Below are 16,254 nucleotides of genomic sequence, written 5' to 3' on the forward strand. Positions count from 1 at the left end.
AAGAGAGAATAACAAATCAGACTCTCTTGTTTGATAATCAGTCGAGGATAAAAATTGATCGAGCACTGTTTCTTTCAAATTTTGCACGCTTGTTATTTACTCTTCTCATATCCTTCTTCCTTACTTTCCAGGCTAGTGAGAGTGACGTTGAAGTAGATGGCGGGGGAGCCTATGGGGGCGATCCTCCCTCCTTCGTCAACCACTACGCCAGTCTTCCAGGCTCGCAATCATGGCGACGCCAGAATCCACCGAGCGGTCCAAACAGTAACGCATACAGCTACACGGACAGTGAACCGGATCCCGTGCCCACCGTGGACGGAAGAACTGTATACCTACAGAACAATCTAGCCAAAATGCAGCCCGGCTCACGGGCACCCGTGCACGGCTTCTCGTCGTTCGTATAACGCAAGCTGAGCCGTCACCGATCGCCGTTTGCCTAGTTAGCGAGAACTAAGAGATGATTATATGAATATTTTCTTGACATTGGTTTGTCATCATACGTCTTCTTGAAATCTTAGGGTGTGATGGAGCAACATCTACACAATGAAACTTCTAATATAGTTATCATCGAGGATAAGCCGTGTGGAAAATATTGTCTTCTAAATTTTAATTGTGTCGTACTGACTAAACTTTTGTGTTTGAAACTGGAGTGCTTTAATGATAGAACAGATGTGAAATATTCTTTCCATCAAGGACTTTCTGTTTACATTCAACTGTCATGTGGAATTGAACTACTTGCGTAGCATATATGAATGAAAGAGAAATATATTACCAATACTTGATCCTTATTGGAATTGGAAATGCCATTCTTTGGTAGCAGGACCTCGGTGGATAGCAATACTACAAGAAAGGTGCTTCACCCTCGTTAAACAAATCACATCTAACAGAGTAACCGTAAAATGGTTTGCATCCCTTGTGATTGTAGGGAGCTCAGGATAGCATCGACAGAAGGACTACCCCAGTGGCGAAGGCAATACCGGTACCGAAGACCCAGAGGTGAAAATGCGGAATTAATGTGATTTCTAACATGGAATGGTTATTACATCGTCTTCTTCTTCTTCTTCTTCATCTTGAAAGGCCTATGAAGCCTGTCACGGAGATGAACTAAAGATTGCAAGCGGTGGGAGGAAGATAAATGAGATTTGAAAGGAAGAGAGCACTAGATGTCTCGGGAGTGGTCTCTGGAATTTCTCTGGATCGTCAGCGTGCACTGCATTTGCCAGTAGGCTATGGAAACCAAGACAAGATAGATCTGCATTGAAACCAAAACACGTCAGCATGGAAACCAAAGATTGCAAGAGCTTAACATGGCCAAGTGACTTAAGAGGAAGACAACTGTGGATTAACCTTCAGGATGGGATCAAACAGATGGAGAAGAGACATGAACATATATGATTAATAATATTTCCGGGGCACCGTGAGCAGTGTTACATTCTTTCGATGAGTAGGCTTAATGAAGAAGGTTCTATTTGCAAGAAACGTATTACATGTGAGCCAAAGATAGATTTACTCTTTGGGGGATTCTGTGCAATGTGTCCAGAAAGACGTATGACCTTTATTCCTTTATCTGTTTATCTGAATCTAAGAATGAATAAATTCTTAACGTGACCATTAGAAACGGTTCTTTTGATATCACTACAATTAGCAATGGCCAGATCAGGAGATTTTTCACTTTTTGATGAAAGAACTGCACAAGTGGCATACATGTACATGTGTATCTTATGTGACACATTGCGCAGAATCACCATTTTATACAGTTGTGTTGATGGGGTGTGGAACTTAGTGGAGAAATAAGAAGAAGACTCGATATATACGATATGCAAATAATTGATGTTCGTTCAAGTAAAACAAAAATACAAGTCTTTTGATCCAAAGAGTTGTGAACAGATATGTATTCAAGAAAATATGTGGTTGTGAAACGTGTGGTTTCGTATACCAGCTTGATATGTGGGGCGATGAAAGTCATATGGATCGTGAATTGTAAGAGCGGTGAGGATGTTTTGTTATTCATATCAACTCTTGATTCGTCTTTTTATAGATTATTATCAAATCTTTCTTGATCTTTACACTGCCTTTAATTCTGTTCTCTAAACAGATACAATAACTTTGAATAGGTCTGGCTTTTATTATCCATTTGTAATTAATATGTTATTGGTACTTTTGAACATGTTGGGGACTCTAATGATAATATTAATAAAGATCTTTTCAAAGATTCCAAATCCCCCCCCCCCCCTAAAAAAATTAAAAAAATTATGGGTCAATTTGAATTTTTTGTGCAAGGACTTTGTTTAAACAATTTACTCGGAAAGACAGAAATACAGAACAGGAATTTTCTCTTTTGCTCACTAAATTATTATCTTTTCTTCAGGAATTTTCAAAATGTCATTGTTCAAGCAGATTCATATAAACTTAAGCGCCATGAACTCCTTTCATTTGCCCCAAACGTCAAACATTACCTTCCGTTTACACCTGATAACTCTTAAATACTTTGACACTTGTTATGACCGTCTCTCTTCTATTCTTGGTGATGTTACAAACTTCACAAATGAATTTTAATCTGCGGTCTCTTTAGAGAGAGCAATTCTATTTATGAAATTGATGATTTGTTGATTAGAGACTCGGACTAACAGTATCCCATCTATTCCGTATGTTAATGTGCCTTTTTGAAGACAATAAGATTAGGTGCTGAATTTTGTATGAGTCATAGACTATTGTCGTTAGATGTAGATATCTTTAAAGCTATTGTAATTTATTGAAATTTGCCGATGAATTTTAAATTTCAACTCAATTGAACTTTTAACTCCTCCTGTGTCTGCAATATTTGAAATTGGCTTTCTAATAAAATGTTGATTACCGTACACAATATTGATTACGAAAGACCTATTTTTGCATAAGTCATTGCTATTAAAGTTAATGTATTTCTTTTGTTTGCTATTGTTTGCTATTTTTATTTGCGTATTCATGTTATATAAACCTGTTTTTTTTAATCTCAAGTATTGCACTAGATACTGCATTTATGTATTAAACTTTCATGTAGGGGCCTGCATGTGCATCAATAAGTGGGTTTTCAAAGTGCTTAAGCAACTTTAGACAGATATATGTCAAATGTTTCTTGATAACTCTTCACTATTGTTTTAGGATATTTTGTGTTCTTTTAAAGATGTCGTTAGGTCCGTTGGTTAAGTCACTTGTGAATGCATTTTCAAGGGACATTTAGCTAAGACTCTTCTCTCACAGCTTAACAGATGTTTAAGTAATCTACATTGATGTTCCTTGTTGTTCTTCTTTATTATAGAAATATTTTCTTATGTGCAATTCGAGTAGGAGATTATGTTATGTTGTCATTCTTAGAGCAAGTTCTGTTCATAATCTCGTCTATAAGATCGGGGTTATCTATACAAATGCTTTTTTATTTACAGTGGTGCTGATTTCAAATATTTTGTTCGATTTTATAGAGGATTTTTATATCGCATATGGGATGGACAGAAAATTCATTATATACTTTCTTCTCATTGCAATAACCAGTAAGTTGATATCGGTAAATGGTGCAGAAGCATATGGGAAATGTATCTTTCTCACCCACAGATAGAAGGGTTGTGGTCCAGTGGATAAGTCTCCCGACTGTGAACCACATGGTACAGGGTTCAAATCCCTGCCACAGCACTAACGTCCTTTGGCAAGACGTTAATCTACATTTGCCACACTCCATCCAGGTGAGGTAAATGGGTACCTGGTAGGATTGTACCTAGAAAATTCACTGTGTACTGATAAGGGCTGCTAGAGCTAAAGCTAGGGTAATAAGTTCCAAAGCTCTTTCGAGGAGCAGAGGGGACGTTGTAATGTGATATGCACCATATAAGAACAACCACGCTAAATACCAAGTGGTGGATGTTGATGAAGTTCTTTCGTGGTGTCAATGGGATGTGAAAAGAAGTTAGATGAGTTAAGGTGTATTTTGACGCTCGTTTCATCTTTGATTTTTAAGAGTTGTAAAGTTCCATTATGCATAGACATTACATGCAGTCAACATCCCCTACATGTATGATAGATTTGTAATTTCTCTCTTTCCGTTGTTTTATTTGCTTTTTAAAAAAAAGAAGATATTTTCACGTTAGTTTTGTTATCCTTGTTTTAAAGTGATGCTTCAAATACCGAAGTAAGCTACATGTACATAAGCCGTTTTATAATATTATGTTATTAGCCTGACTCCGTAACAGAAGAATTTTGATACTTTTTTTTTTAATTCTCTCATTCTTTTATTACATTGCAATTTTTTAAATCTTTCTTATATTTCTATATTAATCAAGAACACCACGTGTCAATTTAAATGTGTATTGAGATTTGTTTGTGGTTTCCTCATACTTTTTTTTCTGTTCAGTGTAATTAACCTTCTTTAAAATCTTTGCATAATTATTTTCCATGCCTTTGTCATATTTGTATATTTTGGAAGAATGCTTGTTCTAAAATGTTCATTGCTGGAATGAGGGATGTGAAATTCTTCCTTAAAGAAGTAGGTTTTCAGAACAATTTATTTTTCACTCTTAAGCTGAACCATTGAAAAATTATTTAGCGATATAAAGGAATAATGAAAACATCTTTAATTTCATCATTGTGACATTGAACTATCATATTATAGCCTGAAATGGTAGGTATATATTTCATATCTCTTTTCAAATAGTAGTCCAAGCATTTACATTTCTGTTTCTTTTAAGCGTGTAACTTGCCTGCTTGCTGCAGTTTGCTCAAATAAATAAAACTGTTAACGTTATCGTCCATGGTCCTAATTCATACAACTTGTTAGAAACAAATACAGCTAAAATTAAAACCGCACTCGATTTGATGATTTTAGTAGCTTGTGATATAATTATCAGTTATTGTAACTTGTAGTTGATAACAAGATTTACGAAATAGAGCCCGATGTCAAAAGTTATTACTTGTATTGTACTTTTATTTTGTATGTAATGTTGCAAAGCTAGTTTTCTTAGCACATTAAAATTTGAGGAGAGCCTGATTGGCATTAAATCCTTGTTATGGTAAATAGTAAGAGTAAATCTTTTGAGCTAGAAGGGTGTTAACTCATATACATACTTAAACATGCAGTAAATGCCTTTCTGGTTCCAAGAAACATAATGTCCTTATAACGTATTCGGATCTGGACTGCTTCTGGTTTGAAAGCCATTTTTTATTTTAAAAAACAACTTGTTTTCATTGCTAATAATGTGGAGTTTTTTAAATCATTGGCTATAGCTGGATATGTTGGTAATACTCGGTTGAAATTGGCGCATTTCAAATGTGTTTTTAAATTTTGGATTGTATATGAAATATGAGAGACATTGTAAGTATGTTTTATAACATTGAAATAAATGCTTTTAAAGTATAAAATATCTTTAAAGAAAGTTGATTTAGTGTGATTCATTGAAGTACTCATCCATTTTGAAGCAATGCACGGCAATGGAAGGTCAATGCAATATGGGACTGTCCGAGAAAGAAGGGGCAGGAGGGGGAGGGGTTGGAGAGAGGAGCAGGATAGGTAATGGGAGAAATGGAACAGTTTGTACCTCAATCAGATGAGCGAAAGAGAGAGACAGAGAGGGAGAGAGAGAGGGGAGAGAGAGAGAGAGAGGAGGAGATAGAGAAACGGAGAGAGAGAGAGAGATAGGATGTTCTGTGTTTCAGTCTAGTTCCAAAATAACCACGCTTCTCAATGTTTTTCAGAAATTCAGAGAAAGTTGAGAAGCGTTTATTTCTGCAAATCATTCAATAGTGGCCGAGTTGCGTTATTGAAATTTTGTTGAAAAATGAAAACGGGGAAAGGCGTGATGGTTGCTATGTCAAAGTATGGAAATATGACTCTTCTCAGCATGGACAAGGATGAGTAGACCTGTTTATTGCAGAGAAATAAGTGTGATTGATTTTCAACAAGTTTGTTTTGATTTCGTTAAGAATATAAATCAAGGAAAAATCCAGTTTATGATTGTCAAACGGGAAAGGGTCTGGAATTTTCCCCCCGGTTTGATGATCTCTGGGAATCTCGCTGGCCTGTTCCTGAGTTGACTCTTTCAGTGCGACATGAAACTAAGGGGGGACTTCATATTACAGCGAACTGTCCCAACGTTAGACAGCGTACGAGAAAAGTTAGCTCAAGTTCGTTTGGACATCGTTTTGAATTCGTTGTTATTCAAGTTCCGGTACGTCGCTCACTTCGTGCGATGCACAACATTCGGTGTGCGTCAACGAACGTACGTAGTTATTGTAATCTAAAAAGTGTTTAGTTCGACCGCAGTAAGGTATCGGTTGATTAATTTTAGTTAAATAATTTTATTTAAACTGACTCAATCGATTGATAACTGATTGAGCAATTCAAGTTGTCTAAATACATATCTCATTATATAAACACACGCGCACACACACGCGTTCCCACACAGACACGCACGCATACACACCCACACACACCACAGGCATGCGTTCCCCTACACGCACACTCTCAACTACCCTGGATGGGGACATTCTGCTTCATTCGAATTTCACGAATGTTTCCACAAACATTGTGGGGCACTTATCGTTGAGTTGTAGTTCCTAAGGTAAGTATAAATTTCGTTAGATTTACATGACAATGAATTAACACGTGTATACAAATAAAAATAAAACGAAAATCGAAAGTACAAATTAAAAACAATGAAATATTGATTGGGAAACAAAAGCATGACCTACCCTTAAAGGTATAAACCAGTTTTGGAAACGCCCCCTTTTAAAAAATGAAATAGAAGTTCTTATATATATGTTTCAACTAATAGGTGATAAATTTTGCCGGGAAACCGCCTTCTAGTAATTGATATATTTTGTAAATTATCATAACGATCCGGCCTGGATAGATGTCGCGAATGCACTTCAACATAGAACATTTAGGCATATATTTCTGCTTTTTTTTTGGGGGGGGGGGGTTAGGTTGAAGCATTGCCATCTAAACCTCTGAAGGCAATATTTCAACAATATTGAATGGATATTTTGCACCCAAAACCTTTGAACCGCAATTTTACCAATACAGGTTTTCCCTTTAACAAAATAGAAAATAACATGGTTACATTTGCATACCGAAGATTTGGAATTATCAGATTTGCTAATAAACCAGATTTCAATTACTGAATTATGGAAAAAGTATTCAGAGGCGATGGCAGTTGACACATATTGGAGCCCCTCCCCCCCCCCCCCCCCCCCTCCCCAAAGAAACAAACAAATCTGTCTCGGGAGAGACTAAGATTTTCCACTTGCTAGGCGGAATCACAGAACTGTAAAAAATACGTATTTTACAGACAACAGTACTTTATGACGTGTTTGATTTGCATCACAATGCCCACCAGGAACCGACTCACTAAGCGAGAGATATGAATAACTTGGCTCATGTTATGTGTATAATATAGTTTCGTTTTGGACCACACGCCCCATCTGACGTGCACCAGGTAACTGCTCCATGTCACCAGACTGTGAAATACAGACTCATGCAGCCTATGCTTTTCATTTGATACGGGTTAACCGTCATAATCTGACGGAACGAAGGACCTGATTTTGTACAGTCAAATGGTATTTGCAAAAGACTGATTTCTAGATTTCACACACTGCAATTTTCGGCATCGTTTCAATATCGGATTCACGACACAGGGACAAACTCTTCTCTTATCTTGCGAAAGATACATTATAAACGCCATTTTGTTTCTTTATGAAACGTTCCAGATGATAGATCTCTCATGCTACTCGTTACCTGCTACTTTTATTTCACCTGTGCAAGATGTTATTAGAATCCTTTTAGCTCGACTACAACTGGATAAATATTTCTGAGGAGAGGACTCGTGGCCTCATTTCACGATTTATTTCGCATATTGCAGGATCTAAGTAAACAGTGAGTATAACATAATTGACTCGTTACTTCTTAACTTTGTTGATCCAAGCAATAGCCATCTAATATAAGCCAATCGTAATAGAGAACTCCCGACATCGACAGGTCGAGAGTAAGAAAAGAGAATGTTTCTCGATCTAATTTCCTTCCATAATGTAAACTTTTCTACTGCTGCAGCAGCATAGTAAAATGACCAAATGTAAATCCGGAAGTATTATTTGATCATTGATAAACATTTTGAATTTGCTACTGTCTGTTATATGAAAAAAAAAGTCCATCCACTTAAAGCCCCACTGCCCTACTTATAGCTACTTGCGCCCTCTATATAGCGAACAATGCCTAATCGGTGACCATTGTTACCCATTATCCTCTTTTTCTTATGTTTATTGAGAGCTGATTTGATGAGATAACCACCTGTCAGTGACCATGCAGGGAGGTATAATCCCTCCTGGCCAAACTAGTGCAGTAGGGTTTTAAAATACCTCCGAGATTTGGTTACAATAAATGTTGGGCATTATCAAAACTGAGAATCATCATCATCATCATCATCATTGTAATTGTAGTTTATGGCCCGGATTCAGTACAATCACATAATTACTCTTTGCTCGTTCAAGGTAGCCACTTGTAAAAAGATAACAATGGATGAACTCTGTTTTAATTTTTAAAAAACATTTTTTTTCCCTCCTCCCCTTATTTCACTATAACTTTTATTTCCCTTCATCTTCTATTGCCAACTGCAATATCTCTGTTATTTGCACGCAAGTTCACCATAATTTTCAGTACAATCACATAATTACTCTTTGCTCGTTCAAGGTAGCCACTTGTAAAAAGATAACAATGGATGAACTCTGTTTTAATTTTTAAAAAACATTTTTTTTCCCTCCTCCCCTTATTTCACTATAACTTTTATTTCCCTTCATCTTCTATTGCCAACTGCAATATCTCTGTTATTTGCACGCAAGTTCACCATAATTTTTTAGATTACCTTTTTAACCGTTTCCCAGCTTCCCTATCTCTATTGTGTCTTGGTTATCACGTTTATCATCAAATCATTATAATCAGCTCCAATGGAACTAAGTTATTGATTTTAAAAGAAAAGTTAAGAAGCCTCATAGAGTGAAATATACGAATGAAGTCACACTAAACCTAAACAAATACAAGTGCTAATAATGAGCAAGAAATGTAATCTTCTTATGCATGATTGCGCAAATGATCATTTATCTCCCCCATTATAAAGCTTGCCGACTGTCGTAAGAACATCGGCAATTGATCTTTGATCATTTTTTAACATTTCATTGCCAACCATTCCCCATATCTCTATGAGTGGTCTAAAACATTTGACGATCTGACATTTTTTGTATGACATTCGGCAACTGACCACCCGCTGCAAGTTCTTACAAATTGGTTGTCATTGGTTGTCGTTTTTTTTGTTTGTCAGAAGTCGGGAACCAGTCGTATGCCTAGTGTGACTTAGGTTTAGGATAGTCGAAATGAAATGTCATGAACCTATAACCTGCTCTTGAAGGTTTGTTTTTGATGATGATGACGATTTGTGATCTCTTGTCGTTAAAGAACAATTTGAGCTTTTGGGCAACGTTGAGAAATTGGCATGATTTGCATTAACGTTTAAGCCCATCGTTCCATGATGATGCATGATACCTGAATTCCCAGCTTCCGGGGGAGTCGAGTTGACTTGTAATTTTCATTTTTCAGTTGAAGTTCTTGTTTAGGTACGAAAGGTTCAGTAAAAGTCAAACAAGTTAGAGTGGAGTATTGACATTGAATACTGTTGCTAGAAATGTAGAAATATATCTATTTATTCGTTCATTCGTTAATTTATTCTGTGTTCCATATACAAAAGAGTCTCTTAAGTACATACAACTACTTGTATACAAGAGAGCCGTGTAATACATAATACAATTACAACAGTAGCCAAATATTATTAAACATAACGAAACAAAATACTTATTAAAATTGGAGGTGACGAAATAAGGCCTAACCTCTGCTACCTCTTATGAACATTTGTGATTAATCGCAACTTAATTGCAAGTGATATAAATTGCAACTATCTACATAAAAGATAGGGCAAACTTGCGATTGATAAGAGGACTTGCGATTGATCCGAAACAATCGCAAATCTTTATAAGACGGGGCCCTGATATACAGCATAAGTTAAAACGGCTCTATTATGCCGAAAGGGTGGGTAGCGTCGCGTCGCGTTGACTAGTACGCGACCATTCGTTCATCTCCTTCTTTTTTTTTTAAATATAAAGTGACGTTAAAAGGAGACTAGTTATTAGAATCACTTTTCAGTTCTGTTAGCAATGTCGGATTCTTTTTGTATACTCTTCTTTTACCAAGCCATGTTTGCATCAAAGCAGAACGAAGAAACATGCCTAAATTTGGTAATGCATGGGTTTCACAATACCCCAGTTTCCATTGAAATTTTAGTCTGTAGAATCTGTTCCACTGACAGGCGATAACACCCACGCTCTCTAGGTTTCTTTTGGGGTGTAAAACTGGTGTGCGTGACCAGCATAACAAATGATTTCATTCAAAGTGTCGTTTCTATTACTATCGAAATTTTGTCGATCCTTTCATGATGAATATTTCAATCCCTTTGCTACCAGAAGCTGAGCAATATTATAGAATTTTTTTCACCTACTGTATTAGGCATTTTAGCAGCAGATTTTTTTTGTATCGGTGCGTGTGGGCTTCTCATCCTTGGGTTTTTATTAAAACTGGCACAGACATAGTTTCAAACCTGGATCCGCTCAAGGTCAGTTTGTAGGCTAAGACCAAAAGCAGACCCTGACACGGACATGAATGCTTGACCAACTACCATCTAAAAAGTCGTAGGATTATTTTGGCTAGTCTTCTAGGGAAATTTCTCTCATTGAAATGTGTTCGAATCAATTTAAAATTGATGGAATATTCAAATATGAAAGCAGCAATCCCCTCAGATCAAGTCGGTGTATTTGGTTGAAAAGGGGAATATGTTGTCATTGGAGGAAAGGAATCTGTGCAATAAAAAGTTGGAGAACATTTTTATGCCTCCGCCACCGAAGGTGGTGCCGGAGGCATCATGTTTTCGGGTTGTCCGTCCGTACGTCCGTCCGTCCGTACGTCCGTCCGTCCGTCCGTCCGTCCCGTTTGACCGTTATCACAATATCTCAAGAACCATTTAAGATTTAAACTTAAGACTCGGGAATAGTATTCATCACCATAGGAAGACGATCTGATTAGATTTTGGAGTACGTAGGTCAAAGGTCACAGGTCACAGAGGTCAACTTATGAAATTCCTTGTATTGAGTTTGTTAGCGCGATATCTCAAGAACCATTTGAGATTTAAACTTCAAACTTAAGGATAGTATGTATCACCATAGGAAGACGATCTGATTAGATTTTGGAGCACGTATGTCAAAGGTCAAGGGTCACAGAGGTCAACTTATGAAATTCCATACATTGAGATTGTTATCATGATATCTCAAGAACCACAGGAGATTTAAACTTCAAACTTAGTGATAGTGTGTATCACTATAGGAAAACAATCTGATTAGATTTTGGAGCACGTATGTCAAAGGTCAAGGGTCACAGAGGTCAACTTATGAAATTCCATACATTGAGATTGTTATCATGATATCTCAAGAACCACTGGAGATTTAAACTTCAAACTTAGTGATAGTGTGTATCACTATAGGAAAACAGTCTGATTAGATTTTGGAGCACGTAGGTCAAAGGTCAAGGGTCACAGAGGTCAACTTATGAAATTCCATACATTGAGATTGTTATGATATCTCAAGAACCATTTGAGATTTAAACTTCAAACTTAAGGATAGTATGTATCACCATAGGAAGACGATCTGATTAGATTTTGGAGCACGTAGGTCAAAGGTCAAGGGTCACAGAGGTCAACTTATGAAATTCTATACATTGAGATCGTTATTGCGATATCTCAAGAACCACTGGAGAATTTTCACTTCAAACTTAATGATAGTATGTATCACCATATCATAATATCTCAAGAACCACTGGAGATTTAAACTTCAAACTTAATGATAGTGTGTATCACCATAGGAAGACAATCTGATTAGATTTTGGAGCACGTAGGTCAAAGGTCAAGGGTCACAGAGGTCAACTTACGAAATTCCATACATTGAGATTGTTATCATGATATCTCAAGAACCACTGGAGATTTAAACTCCAAACTTGTTTAAATTGCTCTATGGCGGAGGCATCATTTTCGACTGCGCGCAGTCAAAATTCCATCTAGTTTGACATAGGCCTAGTTAAGAAAAGAAAAAATTATGAGATCTATATGATGTCAATATTCCCAATGTTGTGTATGTTACATGATGTATAACGAGTAATATGGAATTTAATTTATGACAAAAACAGTCCTTAGCGTATCAAATATATTCGGCGACATTCGCCTCTTAGCGTTATTTGCGTTAAATCCATCTGTACGCAAATATGCTAAGTAATGGTGACTTAGAAACAGAGTTTATGATCAAAAAAGACAACTTGATAGAGTAGTACTAGGGTCGAGATGCATCATAACATCCATATAAGTCATCATTTCAATCAGTATTCCCTGAATGCCGTGGGCACGTAGGCTTGAACCCAACCATTATTTTTTTTGTGGGGGGAGGGGTGCTCATTTTTTGCACTCATCGAAAGTATTTGTAATATAAAGCAATACCTAGTCAATTTGTTATAATTTGATGGTTTCAGAATAAATTAATTTGTATGTTTCCTAAATCAAAAGATGCCACATTGGCAACATCATCGGCTTAGGAGTAAAAAATAGGCCTAAGTAATATATACCCATATCCAGGGGAGGCGATCTCGGGGGACGGGGGAGACACGCCCCCCCCCCCCCCCACCCCCGGAAATTTTAAAAAGTGCAAACAAAAATTGACCAAAGACTGCAACACACTTATAGGCTCTGGACGGCCCAGGATTGCAGCGTTTAGACTAATACAAATGCAAAATTCTTCCCGCTCGGTCGCCACGCTCCCTTGCGTAATATCCTTCAAAAAATTTACAAGTAAATATTGTAGAGAATATTTATTCCGTTGGTATCACCGTGATACCAACGAAATACAGATTTCCCCTCGCAATTCGGCCCCCCCCCCCCCGGTCATGAAAATAAATCGCCGCCCCTTCCTATATCTGTAATATATATTTCCAGGGACGGAGGAATTTAATGTGATCAATTGAAGTATTATAATACGGATCCGTGTGTTTTCAATTTATACCTGATATATAGACCTATTTTGTCCAGTTCTAATTTTCATGAACTAATGCTGAACGCATATGTCTATCTGCTGCTACTATTGTTATGACTATACAAATTAAGTGAACCCGCTGAAGGGTAAATAACTCTTTCAAACCGAATAGTTTCTTTAAAGTTAAGTTTTCCTCAGTGTATTCAACATCAGCTTAACGATTTAAAGACATTTTGGCCCGAATTCACAAAGCAAGGTTTGAGCTCAGACCAAGGTTTGAGCTCAAACCTCCTTTTGTTTCGCCAAACCTCCCTTTGTTATTTACAAACCTGGTTTGTAAATAACAAAGGGAGGTTTGGCGAAACAAAAGGAGGTTTGAGCTCAAACCTTGGTCTGAGCTCAAACCTTGCTTTGTGAATTCGGGCCTTTGGGTTCAAGTATACAATAACCACAGCTAACTGATATGAAATGTAGTTCGGTATTTACGTTTTAGGGCTTTCACATGGTTAATGAATTACCTTATAATAGACATACATATCGGTAATGTAAGTCTTCTAAAGGATGATTGACCTGAAAGTGTAATAAACGGAGGGCAAAATAATGTTTTCATTTTTCAATAGTAACTGTCTAAGGCTCCTCGTATATTATTTTAGCCAGGAGTGTTTTTATCAAAGCGTAACGAAGAAATACCCAAATTTGGACATGTTTACACTTTAAGTTCCCAAACAGTTTTCCATTGTAATTTTACTCTTTAGAATCTTTTCGACAAACTTATTTTTGAGCTTCCAAGCACCCATGCTCGATAGTTTACAATCAGTGATCTTCATTTCTTCATGTTAAACCCACCAGCGTGAATATCTTTACAAATGAATTCAATCAAGCTACGTTTCCTTTCAGAATTTTTCTTTCAAATGTGTTTTTTTTTCTTCTTTTACCCAAGCCGTTGGGCACAGATTTCTGTGGTTTGCAGGCAAAGTCACTCTTCCGTCTGTCTGTCTGTGTATGTCTGTCTCTCTGTCTATCCCCCTCTTTCTCTTTCTCTCTCTTTCTCTCTCTCTCTCTCTCTCATTCTGTCTCTCTCCTTCTCTCTTGTGTTGAAAAGGTCAGGATCCATGAGTAAACCCATATCATGTATATATGAACTTTAAACAAAGAAGAAGAAAGAAGAGACACTACACACATTAAACAAGTTTCCTAACACATTTTTTTTTTCAGTCTTTAGCACAGTCTTAAGTTGATTCACCCTCCCGTCAAGAAAGTTATTGCCCACAATGTCATTGGCAGATTAAAAAATAATATAGGATTTTCCGGCCAAATTCGCGAGTTTGTCATTTAAATTAATTTGTGTTGCGTTCAAATTCGACGGTTTGGTGCTGTCAGATATATCTTGGGTTTATATTTCTTTTTCTAGTTAGCAAATCTATGAAGTTTTTTTGTTAGAATCTATGTATGTTTCATTCAAATTAATGAATAATGTGCTTATTTCGCTATTTGGTCATTCGATTTGGCGCAACACGATTTCTGACATCGCGAAGATGTACTTTTAGCATTCGAATTCATTTGTAGCATTCAAATTAGCACTTTGTGCACTTGAATTGATGGTCAATATACATTTCTCGTTTATTACACACTTTTTATAGCTCATTCTTTTCCTTTCAAGATTGTTTTTGTCCATGTGTATTTCATCATATTTTATTTGTTTAGCATTCATACACTTTAAATATACTTTTAGATTTATCTGATATTCATCATCCTTTAAGTTTGATTGTTGTTTATTGTTGTTGTTGTCTATATTTTATTGTTTTGAGGGACCTGACCTCTACAAGCTAAGCTCTAATTAGGTCTCCTCGTCTTTTCTCCTTTTTTCTCACTTAAATGCATTTTATGAACTAGATACTCATAACTGTTCCTTTTATATACGCTACATTGTTATACATTTGTTAAATCGCATTAAAATTCATGTTGGAAGAAAGACAAATAATCTTGAACTTGAACTTGAAATGTATTATTATTTTTTTTTTGGGGGGGGGGGGAATCTTTGCAGACGTGTGTCTTAACTGACCCCCTCTTTTCACATTATGATACAATATTTAAGTGAAATTTTGCCATAATTCTCTTAGCAAATTTAGGCCTCCTCACACTTGAAAGGGGTTTTAATGCATGCACAATTTTTAAATTACGATGGGGTTTTTGTTTTCAATATGAAACAAATGATGTTAACCTTCCCTGTGTGTTGGCTCAGTCAGTGTCGCGTCCGTCTCACAACCGGGAGGTCGTAGGTTCGAACCCCGGCCGCGTCATACCAAAAGACGTTAAAAGACGGGAGTTGCTGCTACCTTGTTTGGCGTTCAACAATAAGGGATAGAGAAACGTCGATTTGGCGCTGCTCAGTGGCTGCCGGGCTCACGATAAATTGGCCAAAAAAAGAATTTCCATTTTCCGTTTAACTTAATAAAATTTGGAGTGGACTTTAAAAGATTATTGTTATTATTATTATTTATACAAAATATAATAAAGCGAAAATCAAATGTAAAAGACAAAACATAATCAAATAGTGACTCGGAAACCAAAGCTTAACATACCCTTAACAAACAAAAAATAACATTATTACGTTTGAAACCGAGGAATTGAATCATCTAGATTCACTAGTGTTTAAATAATTGAATTGTGGGGCCGAACTCAGATGCAATGGTAGTTAAATTATATTGAAGTCCAGGGGCGTCGCCAAAGGGGGGGGGGTGTGGGGGGGGTGCGACACCCCCCCACCTGTCAGGATATTGTCGGTAAAATTGCGCTGCCGTCGGGAAAAAGAGAAAAGGGGGAGGGGAAAAAGAGAGGGAAAAAAAAGAGAGGGAAAGGGAAAGAAAAGAAAAAAAGAAAAGGAAAAGAAAAGAAAAGAAAGAAAGGAAAAGAAAGGAAAGAAAGGAAAAGAAAGGAAAGAAAGGAAAAGAAAGGAAGAAAAGAGAAGAAAGAAAGAGAAAAAAGAAAAAGAGAGAGGAGAGGAAAGAAAGGAAAAGAAAGAAAAGGAAAAAAGAGTGAAAGGGAAACAAAAGAAACGGGGGATGAAAGAGAGGAGAGAGAGGGAAGATAAGAGACTGAGAGAGGAGGAGTGGGAGTAAAAGAAACGAGGGG

General features: G+C 36.8%; 1 protein-coding gene across 1 annotated transcript in view; it reads left to right on the forward strand.

Annotated features, from left to right (window-relative positions):
• LOC576125 (protein sidekick-2) overlaps positions 1-5,392 on the forward strand; it is a 75,766-nt gene extending 70,374 nt beyond the window's left edge. Inside the window, exon 37 of the mRNA XM_030984292.1 lies at positions 132-5,392. Within this exon, the coding sequence (XP_030840152.1) occupies positions 132-404 (273 nt within the window). The 3' untranslated portion in view covers positions 405-5,392. The remainder of the gene's footprint in view (positions 1-131) is intronic.
• Positions 5,393-16,254: the final 10,862 nt, after the last annotated feature.

The sequence above is a fragment of the Strongylocentrotus purpuratus genome, unplaced genomic scaffold (genome assembly GCF_000002235.5).
Source record: "Strongylocentrotus purpuratus isolate Spur 01 unplaced genomic scaffold, Spur_5.0 spur5_scaffold_14, whole genome shotgun sequence".
Classification (NCBI taxonomy): Eukaryota; Metazoa; Echinodermata; class Echinoidea; order Camarodonta; family Strongylocentrotidae; genus Strongylocentrotus; species Strongylocentrotus purpuratus.